Source organism: Anas acuta, chromosome Z, assembly GCF_963932015.1.
Source record: "Anas acuta chromosome Z, bAnaAcu1.1, whole genome shotgun sequence".
Lineage (NCBI taxonomy): Eukaryota > Metazoa > Chordata > Aves > Anseriformes > Anatidae > Anas > Anas acuta.
Window position 1 is genome coordinate 24,409,918 of NC_089017.1, and position 16,492 is coordinate 24,426,409.

General features: G+C 37.8%; 1 protein-coding gene across 5 annotated transcripts in view; it reads right to left on the minus strand.

Annotated features, from left to right (window-relative positions):
- The window catches only part of GLIS3 (GLIS family zinc finger 3), a 181,453-nt gene that overhangs the window by 18,303 nt on the left and 146,658 nt on the right, over nt 1–16,492 (minus strand). For all 5 annotated transcript variants that reach the window (XM_068667942.1, XM_068667944.1, XM_068667945.1 and 2 more), the window contains one exon: nt 5,664–5,826. In XM_068667942.1, coding sequence (XP_068524043.1) covers nt 5,664–5,826 — 163 coding nt within the window. The remainder of the gene's footprint in view (nt 1–5,663; nt 5,827–16,492) is intronic.

Genomic DNA, 16,492 nt, shown 5'->3' on the forward strand with positions numbered 1-16,492 from the left:
CCTGTGAAGTGTTTGATGTGGTGGGGAAACAATCTTTTATGTCTTAGCAAGCATATGTAAAAGGTGTTCTTCACCCAGAACATCAAATGCACTGAGACTCCTTGACTAAAGAACTGGCTTTGCTGAATTGGATGGTCATCAAAGTGCTGAAGGGATATTTTTTGTTGGTGGAGTAAACACAGAGAGCTGGGTGGAGAGAAGCCCTTTTTTATTTAACTTCCCACCAGACAGAACTCTCATTGCAAGCCAAGACAGTAGAGGTAGGTATCATGTAATCTCAAGTTGTCACTGTTCTAGCTGGTTAGAAGCAAGAAAAGCAAGAAAAGAATAACCTTGCAAAACTATGCCTGCCCTAAGGCTGTTTGATGGTATTCCGCTTTTCCATGGAAATTTGAAGAGTCATCCCCTCAGGATTATCTTGGCTGCTTTTTTTTTTTTTTTTTTTTTTTTTTTTTTGGTTAGGCTATCAGTTGTTCATTTGATTTCACACTCCCAGCCTCAGGAAGCTCATGGAAGTACATGATTGGTCAAGCAATACTGGACATACTCCTTATAAACGAACCTCTTGGTGGGCTTCTCGTACCTTCACTGCTTGTTGTCTCTAAAACTTGTCATCTCATCGACTTCACAGAGCTCTGTGTAGCTAAATAGCTGTCTCTCCTGCTATGGATGAAGGAGAGCAGGAAATTTGGTCCAAGATTGGAGCCAGCATGCTGATGACAAGAGGGCCAGAACTGGGGAATGATTGAGTGAGGCAGACTTAAAAGCAAGAATGGACATAGTTAAGGACAGCTGTAAACTTGCTTTAAAAAAAAGTCTAAAGGTAAATTTACTCTGAGCCTTTTCTGTAGTCAAAGAGAAATAACCCTGTCCATTCTTTGACCTGTTTGACTGTTCAAGGAAAAAGGACTTAAAGCTTTTTACCATCTCTTGGTAAATAAGCTAGGTTACAAGAAAAAATGTCTCACACAATCAATTTTTCCTTTTAACAGAAAGAGCATGTTATGTACCCAAATACCAAACAACCCACTGGGCTGCAGGACAACAGCTCTCAGTTTAATATCCCTAGAGGTTTTGCACATTTCTGCTTTTGATGTTTCAAATTTGTAGAAGAAAAGTGAATTTTTCTGAATCGGGCAAAAGATTGTTAGGACTTCAAATCTTGTATTTCACTTTTCCTACCTAATAGTTTGCTGGGAAAAAGGTTAATTTCAGTTATTCTGTAGTTTCAAATAAGTCCTGCAGGCGATTAGAAACAAAATAATAACAACAGATTGTACTATAGTAATGAAAGCAAGTGAAGAGAATATTTTATTTGCTAGGGACACAAAACATTTGTTAAAAACTATACTGAAATGAAGGCAACTGCATCTGTATTCAGCCTCTAAATTTGCACTCATAAAGCTCTACCTACAATCCTCCAGGGGAATAATTCCACAGCAAGTTTCTATCCTAACGGTGTCCAAGGGAAGTTAACTGCACATACTAGTGAATTTAGTTCTATATCCTTCTTATCAGTCATTCATAAGTGTCTAACAATCCTTTTCATGCTTTTTTTCATGCTAAGTCCTCATGCTTTAGGAACAGAGGAACTGTTCTATAAGGTATAACCCATCCAGCCAGCCCAAAGAAGAAGTGAGATGAAGACAGAACAGCCCCTCTGACCAGCACCACAAGTTATTTAGTGAGATGAAGAAAGAAGAGTGGAATTTTTGCAAGGAACCTGTGAGAGGGCACATCAAAATACAGGTTTCCTGGGTACAGAGATAAACCTTTAAAATCTCGCCATTTGCTGTGGTTGTAATGAATAAGAAAACTTTTTTTTTTTTTTCATACGTATATAGATTAAAAAAAAAAAAAAGAGGAAAACAGTGCCTTTGGAAAAGAGAGAAATTGTGGACAGAAGATAGAGAAAAATTCCATGCTTTGTTAGGTCAGCTATGGCTTGGCATCAGACCTGTTGCCACCTCCACACTTTAATGTCTGTCATTTGAAGGTGTCATTTGCTCACTAAGAAAAAAAGTGCTAATGTCTCAGCAGCCAATCCTCCCAAGTGCCTCATGCTAGAAAAAAATTACTTTACTGATTTTAAAACCACCCTGTTAAGGTCTCTAACTAAAGGCTTTCTTCAAGCCACCCCATACAAAGGGCTTTGTAACATGTGAAGATCAGATGTCCCAACTCCTTGTTTAGAACCATTCAAAGGCTTTTGCTTCTGAAAGTCTGGCTTGGAGCTACTTACTATTTGACAGCAAAGACAAAAGGAATATAACCACACAGTCAAATAAGCAAAAAGAAGCACTGTCACAGAACTTATAGTATTGCAGTAATGCTAAACTGAACAGTTCAAGTCCTTTTTCCAGCTTTATGTAGTCTCCAGACATTTGTGTGAAATCAGGATGTGTCAGGCTTCGGAGACATACCAGTAGCCCTGCTTCATAGCATGGTGAAAAACATCTAGAATGCCATGTCCAAAGAAAAAGGCTAGACATGGCCTCATGTAAATTAATGGGCTACTCTTTGCACAAAAGTGAGTCTTAAAAAGCAAAACGTGTATGCTCTTTTGTTGTTGTTGTTGGTTGACTGGTTTTCTTTTTGTTTGTTTGTTTGTGTGTTTGTGGTTTTTTTTTTTTCCTTTTGGTGTTTTTTTTTTTTTTTTTTTTTTCCACCAAGGAAGTTACTATTCAAAATTATTAGAAATAATTTCAAGCATTTGTCATCATCAGTTTTGAGGCACATTAGCTATTCCACATAAAAACAGAATTAGTTTTCTGTTTTTTAAGTAGATCATTTTTTTCAGCTTCCCTCAGTGCCCATGTCTTCTTCTATTACTACTTGCTACCTTCATTGAACAGTTGCAGTACTCAAACTAGGGGAGCAATGAAGATCAGAACCTAAGAACTGGAAGAAACAAAATGAAAGCCTGCATTTTTATTATTGAGTTTTGCTCCTTCAGTGAATGAAGTTGCAACTCTCTATTTGACTTGCATTTAGTACATAGAGCTTTGTACACAGAATGAAACCAGAGGGATGTGTGCCTCATGTTTAGTTCAGTTTCTCACGTTAGAAAGCTCAGTTTGGTCCACATTCACCCTCCCATTACCTTAGTGGAGAAAGATGGAAAAGAAGCCTTGCAATTATTTCTGTATCCCATGGCCACTGAGAGGTAGAAAAAGCAATTATTTCTTTTTGCTGCTGTCACTCACAAGCCTGAGTCTGCTGTCTGTAATGGAAAGGGCATACGAATGGTCCCAGGGTCAGAAAAGCTGCTAGGCAAGCTTGGACTGTGTTTGTTCCAGCAGATGTAAGCCATTGCAGGGACAAGTGCCAGTCAGTCCATCCTAACTCTGGAATGAACCCAGGAATCAACCTGTGGCATGTCAGGAACTGTACACCATGAGGGGGACAAATCCCCTCTTTGCTCCTAAAGCCTGCGGTCATCTCAATGATTTGATGGACCTTTAAAGGTCCCACCCAAGTCAAACCATTCTATGATTCTATTGGGATAAGCAGGGGAATTTACATGTTTCAAAGACACTATTTCAGGCACTTTGCATACCAAAATGTTCTTTTGTTCCACTCACATTTTCACAGCTACAATCAGATCCAGAAAGTGGTGTGACAGACTACTTGTAGGACCCTTACGCAAGTGAACCGTATTAGATTCAAAATGCAGACTCTGTATTAATTTTTATTTTAAACAACATTTGTCTTAATTTTTACTATATGCTCTGTAATCAAACTAAAACCGCTGTAATATACTTTTTTTTTTTTTTTTTCTGAATTTAAATTGCCATATGTCCCACTGCCCAAGTGAAGATACTGGCATATTTTTTTTTAATACAGAGTAACTCCACAGATGGGAAATAGCACTTAATCCCTTTAGAAGAGAGTGTACACAGCTAACATATGAGAAAGGGCCTTATCATGATAATTTTTAATATTGCTATTCTGTAGAGAACAGTAGCATCCTGAGGTCTGTAACCCATTCAAGAACTTAATGAATTAAGTCATTCTGTAAATATGCCTGATATGTTTTCCCCTGTGTAAATGCTTCAGAAATGGTCTAACGAGAAGATTACTGTCTTCTACCATGAAATAGTAATAACTGTTGATCTGTCCCTGTCTGTCATCTCATGCTCTGGTAGTTATTAGATAAGGACGTCAGACCAGTCACACACTTGACAGAAACTACAGAAAACGACACTGGTAAATAAAAGCAGGGCAAGAGAGTACACGCAGCCCCAGAGTTTGTACACAAAGCCAAAGCCAGGGTAAAGGTTTAAGAATGTGTGGCCAGAAGTGAGGATGAAGGCCTGAACCACTAGGTCACTGTGGAATGGCAATCTCTGACAGGTGTGTCAACAACTTTCAATGAGTGGGTGAAAGATTCACCCAAAACTGGCTGAATTCACTTATGTCATCTGAAAGTGAGAAGTACTTTCACCTCTTACCAATTCCCTGAACCACTGTCCTCTTGCATCTTCCTTATACAAAATGGAGTTTCAACTGCTTTCCTCAAAGAAATATGTTTGTATATAAGTAATTAAAATCTAGTGAATGTTTTTCTCAGGATTATAATTGTGTGCTCTCCAGATTACTGGGATTTCTATATATAGATATTTATTTCTAGATATAGATATCTAGATATAAATATAGATATAAATATAGATACAGATATTAGATATCTATTTCTATAGATACTGGGTAGAAGATTAAACACTTTAAAATATATTAATAACATACTGCAATCTATAATTTAGAACAATGAAAAACAGGGTGATTAAATAAATAATGTTTTTAAGTATCCTTATACATATGGTAAGAAGTCATTATTTTGTTCACATTGAAGTGTGATAGCTGTCCTTGATGGCTTTTCTACTGGAAGCATCTTTACTTCTGCTTCTTCGGTCTTGCAATCTGGTAGACTTCTGTTTCAGTGAACTAAGTGGAGATCTATAACATCATACACTATATAATTAATTTGAAAGGCTTATGAAAATAGTTCAAGATGTGTTTGAAGATTAAAATTAAATTACTTTCAAGCAATTTGCTTTCACATCATTAAAATCTAAATTCAAGTCATCAAATCAACCAAAGTCACGGGTTTGTACCTAGCCAGCATAAAATAAATCCTGATTAGAAATTAAGCTCTCAAACCAATGAATTAAAAATAAAATCAATTAATTCAAGTTTGTTCTTACATAATAGTAAAAAACGCCAAGTTCCTGCAGAAATAGTCAGTATTAAGAGAATATTGAAAGAAAAGAGATTAATTTACGACTCTTCTACCACAAGTAAACAGAAACATGAATCTTGGGGTTCCCATTCTGTAAGGTGTTACCAAGCTCTTTTGAAGTTTAGTGTCCCAGCCAGTATGACTTTCCTTGACCAGGGCATGGGTGGAGATAAAGGCAGAAGGAAGTTTGAAGGAAGTTCATGAAATGGAGTTGTATGGAAAGCCCACCACGGCACCATCAGGCTGGTATAGTGGAGTCCCTTTCAACTCTCCCTTCCCATGTAAACCCAAACCTAGAGCAATTGTTCCCCAGTGGCTGCTATCAACAACTTTCTGAACACCAAGTCCATTTCCACCAGTCCTGACAGATCTGAAGGCAGTCCCAACTCAGGCTCAGTGTGAAACAAGCAGGGGGTGGTCTTACCTTTCGGAGTCCGGTGATGAGAGAAGAGGTAACTGGGAAGAAGGATGGAGAGGACTACTTTGTACGTTACGTGCTGGGGATGGGTGGCTGCTGGGCTGAGGCAAAGACACAGTCCCAGCCACTGTTCCATTTCGAGTTGTTTGCGTGCTGGGAAACACAGACACTGAAACCGAAAGGAGAGATAAAACCTTCATCAGGCAGAGACAGAAAAAATAACTAAATAATCTTTGTTGCTCCCAAATGATGCTCTCATAAAACCAGGCAGGACAAAATTGTGCACTTTGTCTTGGGAATTTTGCCTGAATAAGCTGCAATTCTTCTATAGATTCATCCTGTATAAAAGATGTCAAAGATATACTAAAGGTATATAGAAATAAAAGTATATAAGGTATATAAGTATATATATAAGGGTATATATATATAAGTATATATATATAAAGTATATACATGTATAAGGTATACACAAAGCATAGCTTTGTAAGTAGTGAAATACTTCTATGTGTTCCCAACTGCAAACCTGACATTTCTCAAAGACCTCAACCCAAACCAAAATATTATTTCTCCCAGATTGCCCAGTAATATATGCAAAAATGCTAACCTAGCATTAAAAGATTCATAGGTTTCTGTGGAGGTTTTTGGATGCATTTCCAAATAAGGAAAGCTTCTAAATGATTAAGCTAAAAGCACTACAGCACTCCCCCCTTTGCCCTAATGAATTGTCCACAAACCCTGTAATCTAATTTTCAGAAGTTCCTAAAGTTAGGCAGTAAGACCCTGATTGTCAAATCCTTCTGAAGGTCCAGATACACAATTATTTTCAATGAAATCTGTCTCAGGTAGTTTATGTTCACACTGAGTGGTAGCCAAATAAATACTCCTGAATATTTTATGAGCCCTGTTACAGCCTGTAGGCTGTCTACAACATGAAAATGAGCTGTCACTGCTTGTCGTATCTTCCAGTCTTTTTCACACAGAATCACACAGAATATCTAGGTTGGAAGAGACCTCAAGATCATCGAGTCCAACCTCTGACCTAACAATAAGCAGTCCTCCACTAAACCATATCCCTAAGCTCTACATCTAAACGTCTTTTAAAGACCTCCAGGGATGGTGACTCCACCACTTCCCTGGGCAGCCCATTCCAATGTCTAACAACCCTTTCGGTAAAGAAGTTCTTCCTAACATTCAACCTAAAGCTCCCCTGGCGCAATTTTAGCCCATCCTCCCTCGTCCTGTCACCAGGAACGTGGAAGAACAGACCAACCCCCACCTAGCTACAGCCTCCTTTAAGGTATCTACAGAGAGCAATAAGGTCGCCCCTGAGCCTCCTCTTCTCCAGGCTGAACAAGCCCAGCTCTCTCAGCTGCTCCTCGTAAGACTTGTTCTCCAGGCCCCTCACCAGCTTGGTCACCCTTCTCTGGACTCACTCAAGCACCTCCATGTCCTTCTTGTAGCGAGGGGCCCAAAACTGAACACAGTATTCAAGGTGCGGCCTCACCAGAGCCAAGTACAGGGGGACAATCACTTCCCTAGCCCTGCTGGCCACACTGCTTCTTATACAAGCCAGGATGCTGTTGGCTTTCTTGGCCACCTGAGCACCCTGCTGGCTCATATTCAGCCAACTGTCAGCCATCACTCCCAGGTGCTTCTCTGTCAGGCAGCTTTCCAACCACTCATCTCCCAGCCTGTAGCTCTGCTTGGGGTTGTTATGCCCCAGGTGCAGGACCCGGCACTTGGCCTTGTTGAACTTCAGCCCATTGGTCCAGCCTACCCAGATCCTCCTGCAGAGCCTTCCTACCCTCAAACAAAGCGACACACACGCACCTAACTTGGTGTCATCTGCAAACTTACCGAGGGTGCACTCAATGCCCTCATCCAGATCATCGATAAAGATATTAAAGAGGACTGGCCCCAGTACCGAGTCCTGGGGGACACCACTAGTGACCAGCCTCTAGCTGGATTTGACTCCATTCACCACAACTCTTTGGGCCTGGCTATCCAGCCAGTTTCTAACCCAACAAAGCGTACACCAGTCCAAGCCATGACCGGCCAATTTCTTGAGGAGAATATTATGGGAAACTGTGTCAAAAGCCTTACTGAAGTCAAGGTAGACCACATCCACAGCCTTTCCCTCATCCACTAAGCGTGTCACTTTGTCATAGAAGGAGATCAGGTTCGTCAAGTTGCATGACTGGGCCTGATCACCCGCTTGCCCTGTAAGTGCCGTGTGATGACACTCAAGAGGATCTGCTCCAAAAGCTTCCCTGGCACTGAGGTCAAACTGACAGGCCTATAGTTCCCCGGGTCTGCCCTCCAGCCCTGCTTGTAGATGGGTGTCATGTTTGCTAGCTGTTAGTCAACTGGGACCTCCCCCAACATCCAGGACTGCCGATTAAATGATGGAAAGTGGCTTGGCCAGCTCCTCTGCCAGTTCTCTCAGTATCCTTGGGTGGATCCCATCCGGCCCCATTGACTTGGGCACATCCAAGTGCCGTAGCAGGTCGCCAACCATTTCCTCATGGATAATGAAGTCCACATGCTGCTCCCCATTCCCTTCACTAAGCTCAGGGTACTGGGTATCCAGAGGACAACTGGTATTGCTGCTAAAGACTGAGGCAAAGAAGGCATTAAGCACCTCTGCCTTTTCCTCATCTTTTGTAACAAGGTTTCCCCCCGCATCCAGTAAAAGACGGAGATTCTCCTTAGTCCTCCGTTTTGTGGTGTTTTCTAAAAATAAGTTTTGTTTAGGCCTAGTTTATAGTATAAAATTAAATCTGTAAAGCTTACATTATGCTAGTGAGTATGTTGGAGCTAATGATTCAATTTTATTCACAAAATCCTAAAATTTAAATCAGTTTTGCCAAAAGGTGAACTCATAACAGGTCTTCCTATGGCTAAAATACCTGCATCGATGCTGTAGAACAAACACTGATTTAAGACTAACCCCACCACAAACCCCTCTGCAAGAAAATGACTTTTCAGGTAACAATTTTGAATGTTGGTACCCAAGATCAAAACGTTGAGAAGTTCATCTCATTTCCCGAGTCCTCAGCATATCTTTGTAATGCCTCTGTTCCTCCTCATGAGCCAACCTATGTGACACTGAGTACTCAACAGGCTACAGCAGAGTTAAGGAAAGTTTCAAGAGTGTAATTATACTGTAACCTCATTACAGAGCAGTCCTGGACATGTTTCAGCTGGTAGAGATGACAGAAAATGGTGGAGATGGATGAAAATTTTGAGTAAAAATATCTAATACAGACACTGTTAAAATTTAGGGAAAGTAGGCATTAGCCACACTGTTGGGCAAAGCTGGAGAAACGGAGACTGCCCTACCATGTGGCAAGGTTGGCCAACAAAAACACCTATGGCTGCCCTCTGCACTAGCCCCTACTGTTTGTTAAATCTTATTTTGGCCAGAGCCTCCCAATGACAATGCAAGTGACATCAGACATCTGATAGTTGAAGGCCTTTCCCAAATCTTGGAAAGACACAGAGGATGCAGATCCCACAGTGATATGAAAGATACTTTAAGTCAGAGAGGTAACTCAGTAAGAAAGGACTGGGAAAGAACCTCTCTAAGATAAGCAGAAAATAGCATTTTTTGCTTGTTTTTTACTTTCGTCTTGCACCCCTAAAACTGCTCTCTTCACTTCTGTCTCTTGGAGTAGCATCAAGATGAATGCAGAGGGAAAGAAAAGAGTGCTCTTTAGAAGTTACCATTTCATGCTTACATGCAGCATGGGAGAAAATATTGAAAAATAAATTTACGTTCTGACAGAATAAGTAGAGAGACTATTTAACATTAAGCAGGAAATTCAAAATAAACTTTTTATTTAAGTAAAAGAAGAGAGAATTTTAATTACTCCTTGATATAGAAAATATGGAGTAACCTGCATTTTTTTCAATGAGAAATGTGCAAGAAAATACAACAACTTGATTTTTCCAGTACTGTGATCTTAATGTTAAAAACAATTTATTTCAAGACTGTGGTAGATAAGGCTGTGGTAGAAAAGGCTGGACTATAAACGGGTTTCCAGCCTAAGGTGGCAGTTGTTCTTCCTTGTCCTAGCTGAAGGTGAGGATTTCAGGCAGGTACTTTCTAAGTTGTGACTGCATGTTTCTAGCTAGACCAGGCTGCTGTGGTAACACAGGTTCCATCAGCACTGCCAGAGATCTGGTAACTCTGCCCTTTGGAAAAGGCTACCTGCAGCCAGGAATGGGCAACCACCTGCTATCTGCAGAAGCTTCTTTTTCTAAAACAGAGCAACCCAATGCCCACTGCAACATCCACCATCATAGCCTATCTACTACAGTAGTACCTTTTGGATATGTTTCCCAGGAATTCTGCATTTGTTTCTGCTTCTGATGATTGGATACTACAGAGTGTAAAATAAGAGCTATGTCAGAGATCAGAGGAACAGGTAAGACATTCATGGAAAAACCAAACCAAACCAAACCAAACCAAAACAAACAAACAAACAAAAAAAAAACACCACAAAACCACAAAGACTTGTGGCTACTGTTCTTCTGTGGGCCTTCCATAGCTCAAGCTGCATCATGATTTAAAGATGCATTCATCCTGACTATGAGCCTTGGGCTGGATTATAGCCACAAAGATCAATCAATTACAGTCACAGAGAAGGAGGGGGTCAAGTTTTCATTTCTGGAGTACCATCACAAACTCATTTAACAAAACATAATTAATTTCCAAGAGAATACCTCTGTAAAGATATTTTCTTTATGAGAAGCTAAACTCACATGAATTCTCATATATATAGGAATAAATTAGGTGGATAAGACAGAAAAAGCAGATGCTGAATAAGGTTCCTTTAAAAAATCTCACAGAAGCATCACATTAAAAGTTTCAGAATCCAATGCTTAATTTTTTATTTTTATTTTCTATGGAGCCAGAAACCTATAATTTCGTGGAACATTTTTAAAACAAGAATAATCACACTTCTCTTTGCAAATTATCAACCATGGTATAATTTACTAGCTTGGATTTAGTACTACCAAATAAGAACTCTGTCAATTTCTACCCCCAAAACACCTCTCCTCTTATCACTGCCACCATGAATTTGGAGGTCTGAGAATCAGACCATACAGGAATAACGGTGTGAAGATTTCATTTCATAGCTCAGAGCCGATTAAAATTACATACTTATTAATTTGCAAGATTGGCTTTTTTAATTACTGTATTTAACTTCCTAGTTCTTCCAGGAACATTTATGCTGTCCTTGTGAACAAGGAATTTGGTAGTGCACAGAAGGAAGAATCTGAAATGCTTTTTGCACTTTGGAGCATCCCTTTCATATATTCCTCCCTTTTTTCTCCCCTAGGGAGCATATACTTCTCTATGTGATTTTCTGGACAGAAATTTGTGCATGTGCTGTGCTGATCCTTATGTGGTAAGCCCAGCAAATGTAAAACATGCCTCCCGTGCTCTAATAAACCTGCACAGGAAGGTTTCTGAGAATCTGAAGATTCCAGCATCCATGGGACTTAAGCGGCTACTGTGCATTAAGAAAGAGAGCAGAAGTCAAAATTACAGTACAAGATAAACCTGTCTCCAAAGTAGGTCCAATGGATGGACCATCAGCACTGAAGGTCTCTGAATCCTTGTCCAGATGTTCTGTAGACAGATCAGAGATATAGAAAGCACCCAAGTATAGGAGGCACTCAGAAATCTGGAGTATTTAGACTATCTCCTCAATATACTTGTGTAGAAGAAGCAAACAAATATAGGGAAGCCCCTGGTACACAAATCCAGTCTTGTAATTTGGAGACCTGTTTAACCAATCAATTTCTTTTGGGACAACTTACCTTAAATACTTAGAAAAGTAAGCACTTAGAACACATAGTGGTTTTGTGATAAAGATCCTTCACAAATAAATATTGTCCTGAGACACCACACAGTTTACTAAGACTCTTTTTCTCTACTTAACAGCTTAGAAAACCAGAAGAAAAATTAACAAGCCATCAGAGGATTACTAACTGAGTCAATGAAAATATCAGAGTTAACTTAGAGTTAATTTATAGACCACTGACAAAAATATTAAAATAGTTTTTTGCTAAAAGCCTCCCAATTGCTATTCCCAAAGCTGACTACAATACAAATAAGGAAAGTCTTGTGGTTGTAATTTTTGAACATTCTTTGATCTCTGAAGTGTTCATGACAAACATTTAGTATAGCCTTTTTGCCTCGTCCTTCCAATGATGGGGACTTGGACTGATCATTAGCTAAAAAAGGTGGACATACTGGAAACTTTCATAGTTTTCTTATCTGTGATTAAGAAATTGTGAAATCCCTGAAGCAATGAAGTAAGGTCTGGATTGGGATTTAAAGTTCTTCCTGCCATGACATCAGAATTTAGATCTAAGGTTCTTCCTGCCGTACATCACTTTTCAAGACAGATTCTTTGTTTCAGAGGACTGCAGTTTCCTAAGTTCCATCTCATCTTGAAGAACAGAACTAGAAAAAGTGCATCTGCTTTGTTGCTTACGCTGTTTATGCCAATTCATCAGTGAACGTTCTCTCTTTCACAATGTAAACTCAATCATTCCAATTTTTGAAAAACCATTCAGCTCTCTCAAAATGAAAAGTATAAACTCAGAAGTAAAACTGGAGAGTAGAGGGAGTCTGATGGGAAAGAAAATATCTTCATTAAAATAGGTACAAAAATAACATTAACACTTTTCCATCCACTGTAATTTGTGTATGGTCCTACCTGGTAGTACATTACATATACTAAGAATTCTGAATACATATGCTATACTTAAATTCAGTCAAAAAGGTGACAATAGAGATCCCCTTAATTGTTGGTCACTATACATCACCTCCTCTTCTGCATTCCTTATGCATCAAATACAACTGGTTTTTGTTGTAATGACCATTCGTGTCTCAGTAGTTCTTTTACATTCTTCTTTTCTTCCAGTACTGAGCTATCCAATGCCAGTGTTATTGGCTTTAACAGACTACATTCCCCTCAGAAATCTCACATGCTGTTCCTTAATGGTTAGGGAACTCCCACACTGGAAGAATTTATAAAATTATTTCATTTTCCCTGTATACTTCCTCTATTCTCTACCTGCCTGTTGAATCTATCTACTGCGTATCATTACCTTAGATTGAAATTCCTTTGGGAAAGGATTCTTACTTATTACATGTGTAGAGCACCTAGCTCTTTACAATTTCTTTGGGGCGTAGGAGTGGGAGTAACCCACACAAATAAATGGTATTTAAGTAATGATTTTCTCAAGTCACAGGTATGAAAGTATTTAGGTGGAAATTTCATGGTATTGGAGTATAAGACATTATTTAAAATATAGTTAGAAACTCATTGCAAAACTTTTAGTACATTTCCGAATCAAATTTGAATTTCCAACTTAAAATCATACACTTGAGAAGCTATAGTAACATCATTTGCTTGCTTCAGGGCAAATTGGAGTGTGATAGTCAGTAACTATTTATATATGGCACATTCCTATTTAATTTTAATATGGAATGGCCAAGTTCTAACTGAACAGCTCTATAAAAATATAAAAAAAAATGTACTGCATAATTTGTGATTCTTTCAGCCTTAAGAATTTTATACTGCAGTATACTAAGTATGCCAATAATGAGTTCACAGTAGAAAGATCTTCATTTGTGTGTTATTATTACTGAATCGCTCAGATCTTCACACCTGAGTAAGCCTAAGTATTCTTAAAAACAAAACCCTACATTCCACCATAATTTTTGCATTTTATTAGGAACGGACTTTGAATTTCTGTTTTACAAAATATTATGCTTATCCATAGAAGAGTATGTATAGCTGCTTAACTTTATACCTGTTAATATGTAAGGCTCACTGACTTCAATAGACCTACTCTTGTGAGGATAACTAAGGATATGTTTATGTATATTCAGGATCACATCTTTAATTAGTTTGAATTAAATTTTATTTCCATCACAGAACTCAGATCATAATGAAGATAATTGTTGCCACTCAGAAAGGCGATAAAGTGTGATTACTTAAAATTATGCCTCATGTAAGCATGTCTTCATAATCATATGCTTTTGGATATTAATTTTATTTTCTTAAAAAAAGATGAGGCTATTTCTATATAGCATTCTATAAAGACAAATTGATTTAACGTTGGCTGTATTTTCAGTAATTTTGTGCTTATTGTAATCAAAAGATTACTCATGTTACCTCACTGCATTAATAAGATTACACTCAGTTCAGATTGCTGTTAGGAAATCACAAAGGCCACAAGATCAGACAAGCATTACGCAGTCTTAAGTTATGTAATGAAGAAGATTATCATTGTATTTTTTTTAAATATATCTGTGTTCATATATTCTGTAGCTGAACAGAGGTTCTGGTTCTGGGGAACAGAGATCACAGTAGGCATTGTTGCACTTTTGTAAGTAGAAATGGACTGGCACCTAATTGTCTACTTTCATTATAATAATTAGAAATATTACATATTTCTAATAGTTTGTTTCCAAACATCTATTCTGTAGATCTCATAGGAAAGGAGAAAGCCTATCTTTGCTTTAAATGTGCTTAAATGATAAGAAAAGCAGCCAGCAAGTAAGAAAATTTTGATTTAAATGCTTTGGAAGAATGGAAATCCGTTTGCGTTTCTACTTAAAAAGCAGCACAGGCAAGTCAGTTGATCTACATTCTATCAGTTCCCTGTAAAAGTTACATGCCTTATTGTTCAGAAAAGTCTCAAAAGTTTTTCTTTATATTTAAATGAGACATTACTTTCAGAGAAGATGGAAGGGTAAAATTTCTAAGCAAGCACACAAGTTTTCATGTTTTGCTTTTCATGCTTAGGGGCATGAATAATTTCAATGTTGCCATTTGGAGCTATCTAGCTTTGCCACATAATACATTATTATGTAGCAGATCTGATGAGTGCTTAATGAAACAATTAATTTCAACTGCATCAGGCTGTTGTCAAAATGAAGTGACATGGATTCAAGATAAAATGCCCAAAGCTAACATGTAAAACAACACTACTATCTTCTCTGTAGTATGAAAATAAGACTAGAAGAAATTTGTTAAGTTATATATAGCTCTTAACATGTGTAAAGGAAAACAGTTTATTACTTACAGAGAAATTAATGATAAAAACGGTGTGTTGATTAATAGTACAAAAATTGCTTCACAATAGAAGCAATGCCAAGCAAGAAAAAAAAAAAAGAAAAAAAGAAAAAAAAAGAAAAAAAAAGATATATCAAAGAGTCTCGACAGTTGGTAGTGTTGTGTTAACCCTAACTATTAAAAGGCAAGGCACGAATGAGATCACAAAAAGTATGACACAGTCTCAGAATTTGTCTATGGGACATCAGGACTACAGACAACTGTCAGCTAGGAGCTGGCTGGAAATGGTTGCTTCACTTGGCATAGGATCTTGACAAGTCATGGGGCAGCAGTTAATTCAAGGTGCTATCAGCCTAGGTTCAGATTCATCCAGAAGCATGAGTTTTAACTCTGAATCATAGTCTGAAAGGCAGAATTCTAAAAGAGCTCAGGGCTACATGGATTACAATAAAAATCTTCTGTGAGAATGTCTTCAATTTCTGAAAAGCTGGTCTCAGATGTAGGTACTGCACTTGTCTGACATACTGTCCCCACCTAGCTTCCACCCTGCTTAATCACTTGATAGGAAAAAGAGAAAGGAAAAGCTGAGTCTTTTCTTCTCTAACTCTCAGGTTTGCATCACACTGGGTAATGCCAGTAATTTATTTTTTTTTTTTAATATAAACATTTTTCACCATCCAACTTCATCTCAAAGTGGGAAGCAAAGTAAGCAAATCTCAAACTAAGCAAATATAACCACTACCATGTCACTAGAGGTTCCATGGTAACCAACAGGTCTTTAAAATCTGAACTTTCCTTTAGCTCTCAGATAGCAGGTGCTGTACTCAGACAATAATCAGATGAAGGCATGTAAAGGTTAACAGCCTACTAGTAATGCCAGCTAATGCATAAATTATGATATCACAACTTTAACAGACAACTTTAATTTTTGTAGTTCATGGCATCCTTGACAAAAACTTAAAGAACTTTTATGTTTCCAAGCCTCTCAGTAAAGTAAACCTCTTATTAAAGTGCTCACTTTATATGTCATTTTCAGCACTCCACATATCATTTCTCTCACTTCCTACATCTGGTTCTCAATTAAAAGTTGGACTACTAGATGATGCAATGCATTCTGTTCAACGGTTAAAAACAGATGTTTTTACAGCTACTACAATACTCCATAAAAATGTAAACATCCTGCCTGGTCTTGAAGTTTGAGATATATTTTCACTCATGATTTCTCCAGTGTTTTATATTTAGCTGAAACATGAATAGCTATTGCACATTTAGCCAGGTATTATAGATTTAGATATATTAATATGAAAATCTCAGTATTTAACTGAAACAATAAAAATAGGATTATCACATTTATAGCACAAATGTGTTTATTTTTGTATTTATAATCATAATATGAAAGTTTATAACACAGCATTTAAGTTCACTGATATAGATCTATTAGAAAATTGATATGTGATACAAGCATAATGAACAGGAATAACATCCTCTTTAAAACTAAATGAAGGTTAATGAATTCAAGATGTCTACAAGTAGACATCAATTGTAGAAGTGAATTGCTGTAAGTCAAACACCTATAGAGATATTTTTTTTCTTGATTGTGGTAGGTCTTTTTCATGGACAAAATAATTTTTCCCCCTTCCCTTCAAAAAAAAAATCTCTTTAAAATCTTTCCAGATGATTTTGCAGATTCTGTTACTCTCATATGATAGATATGAAATTTAGAATACT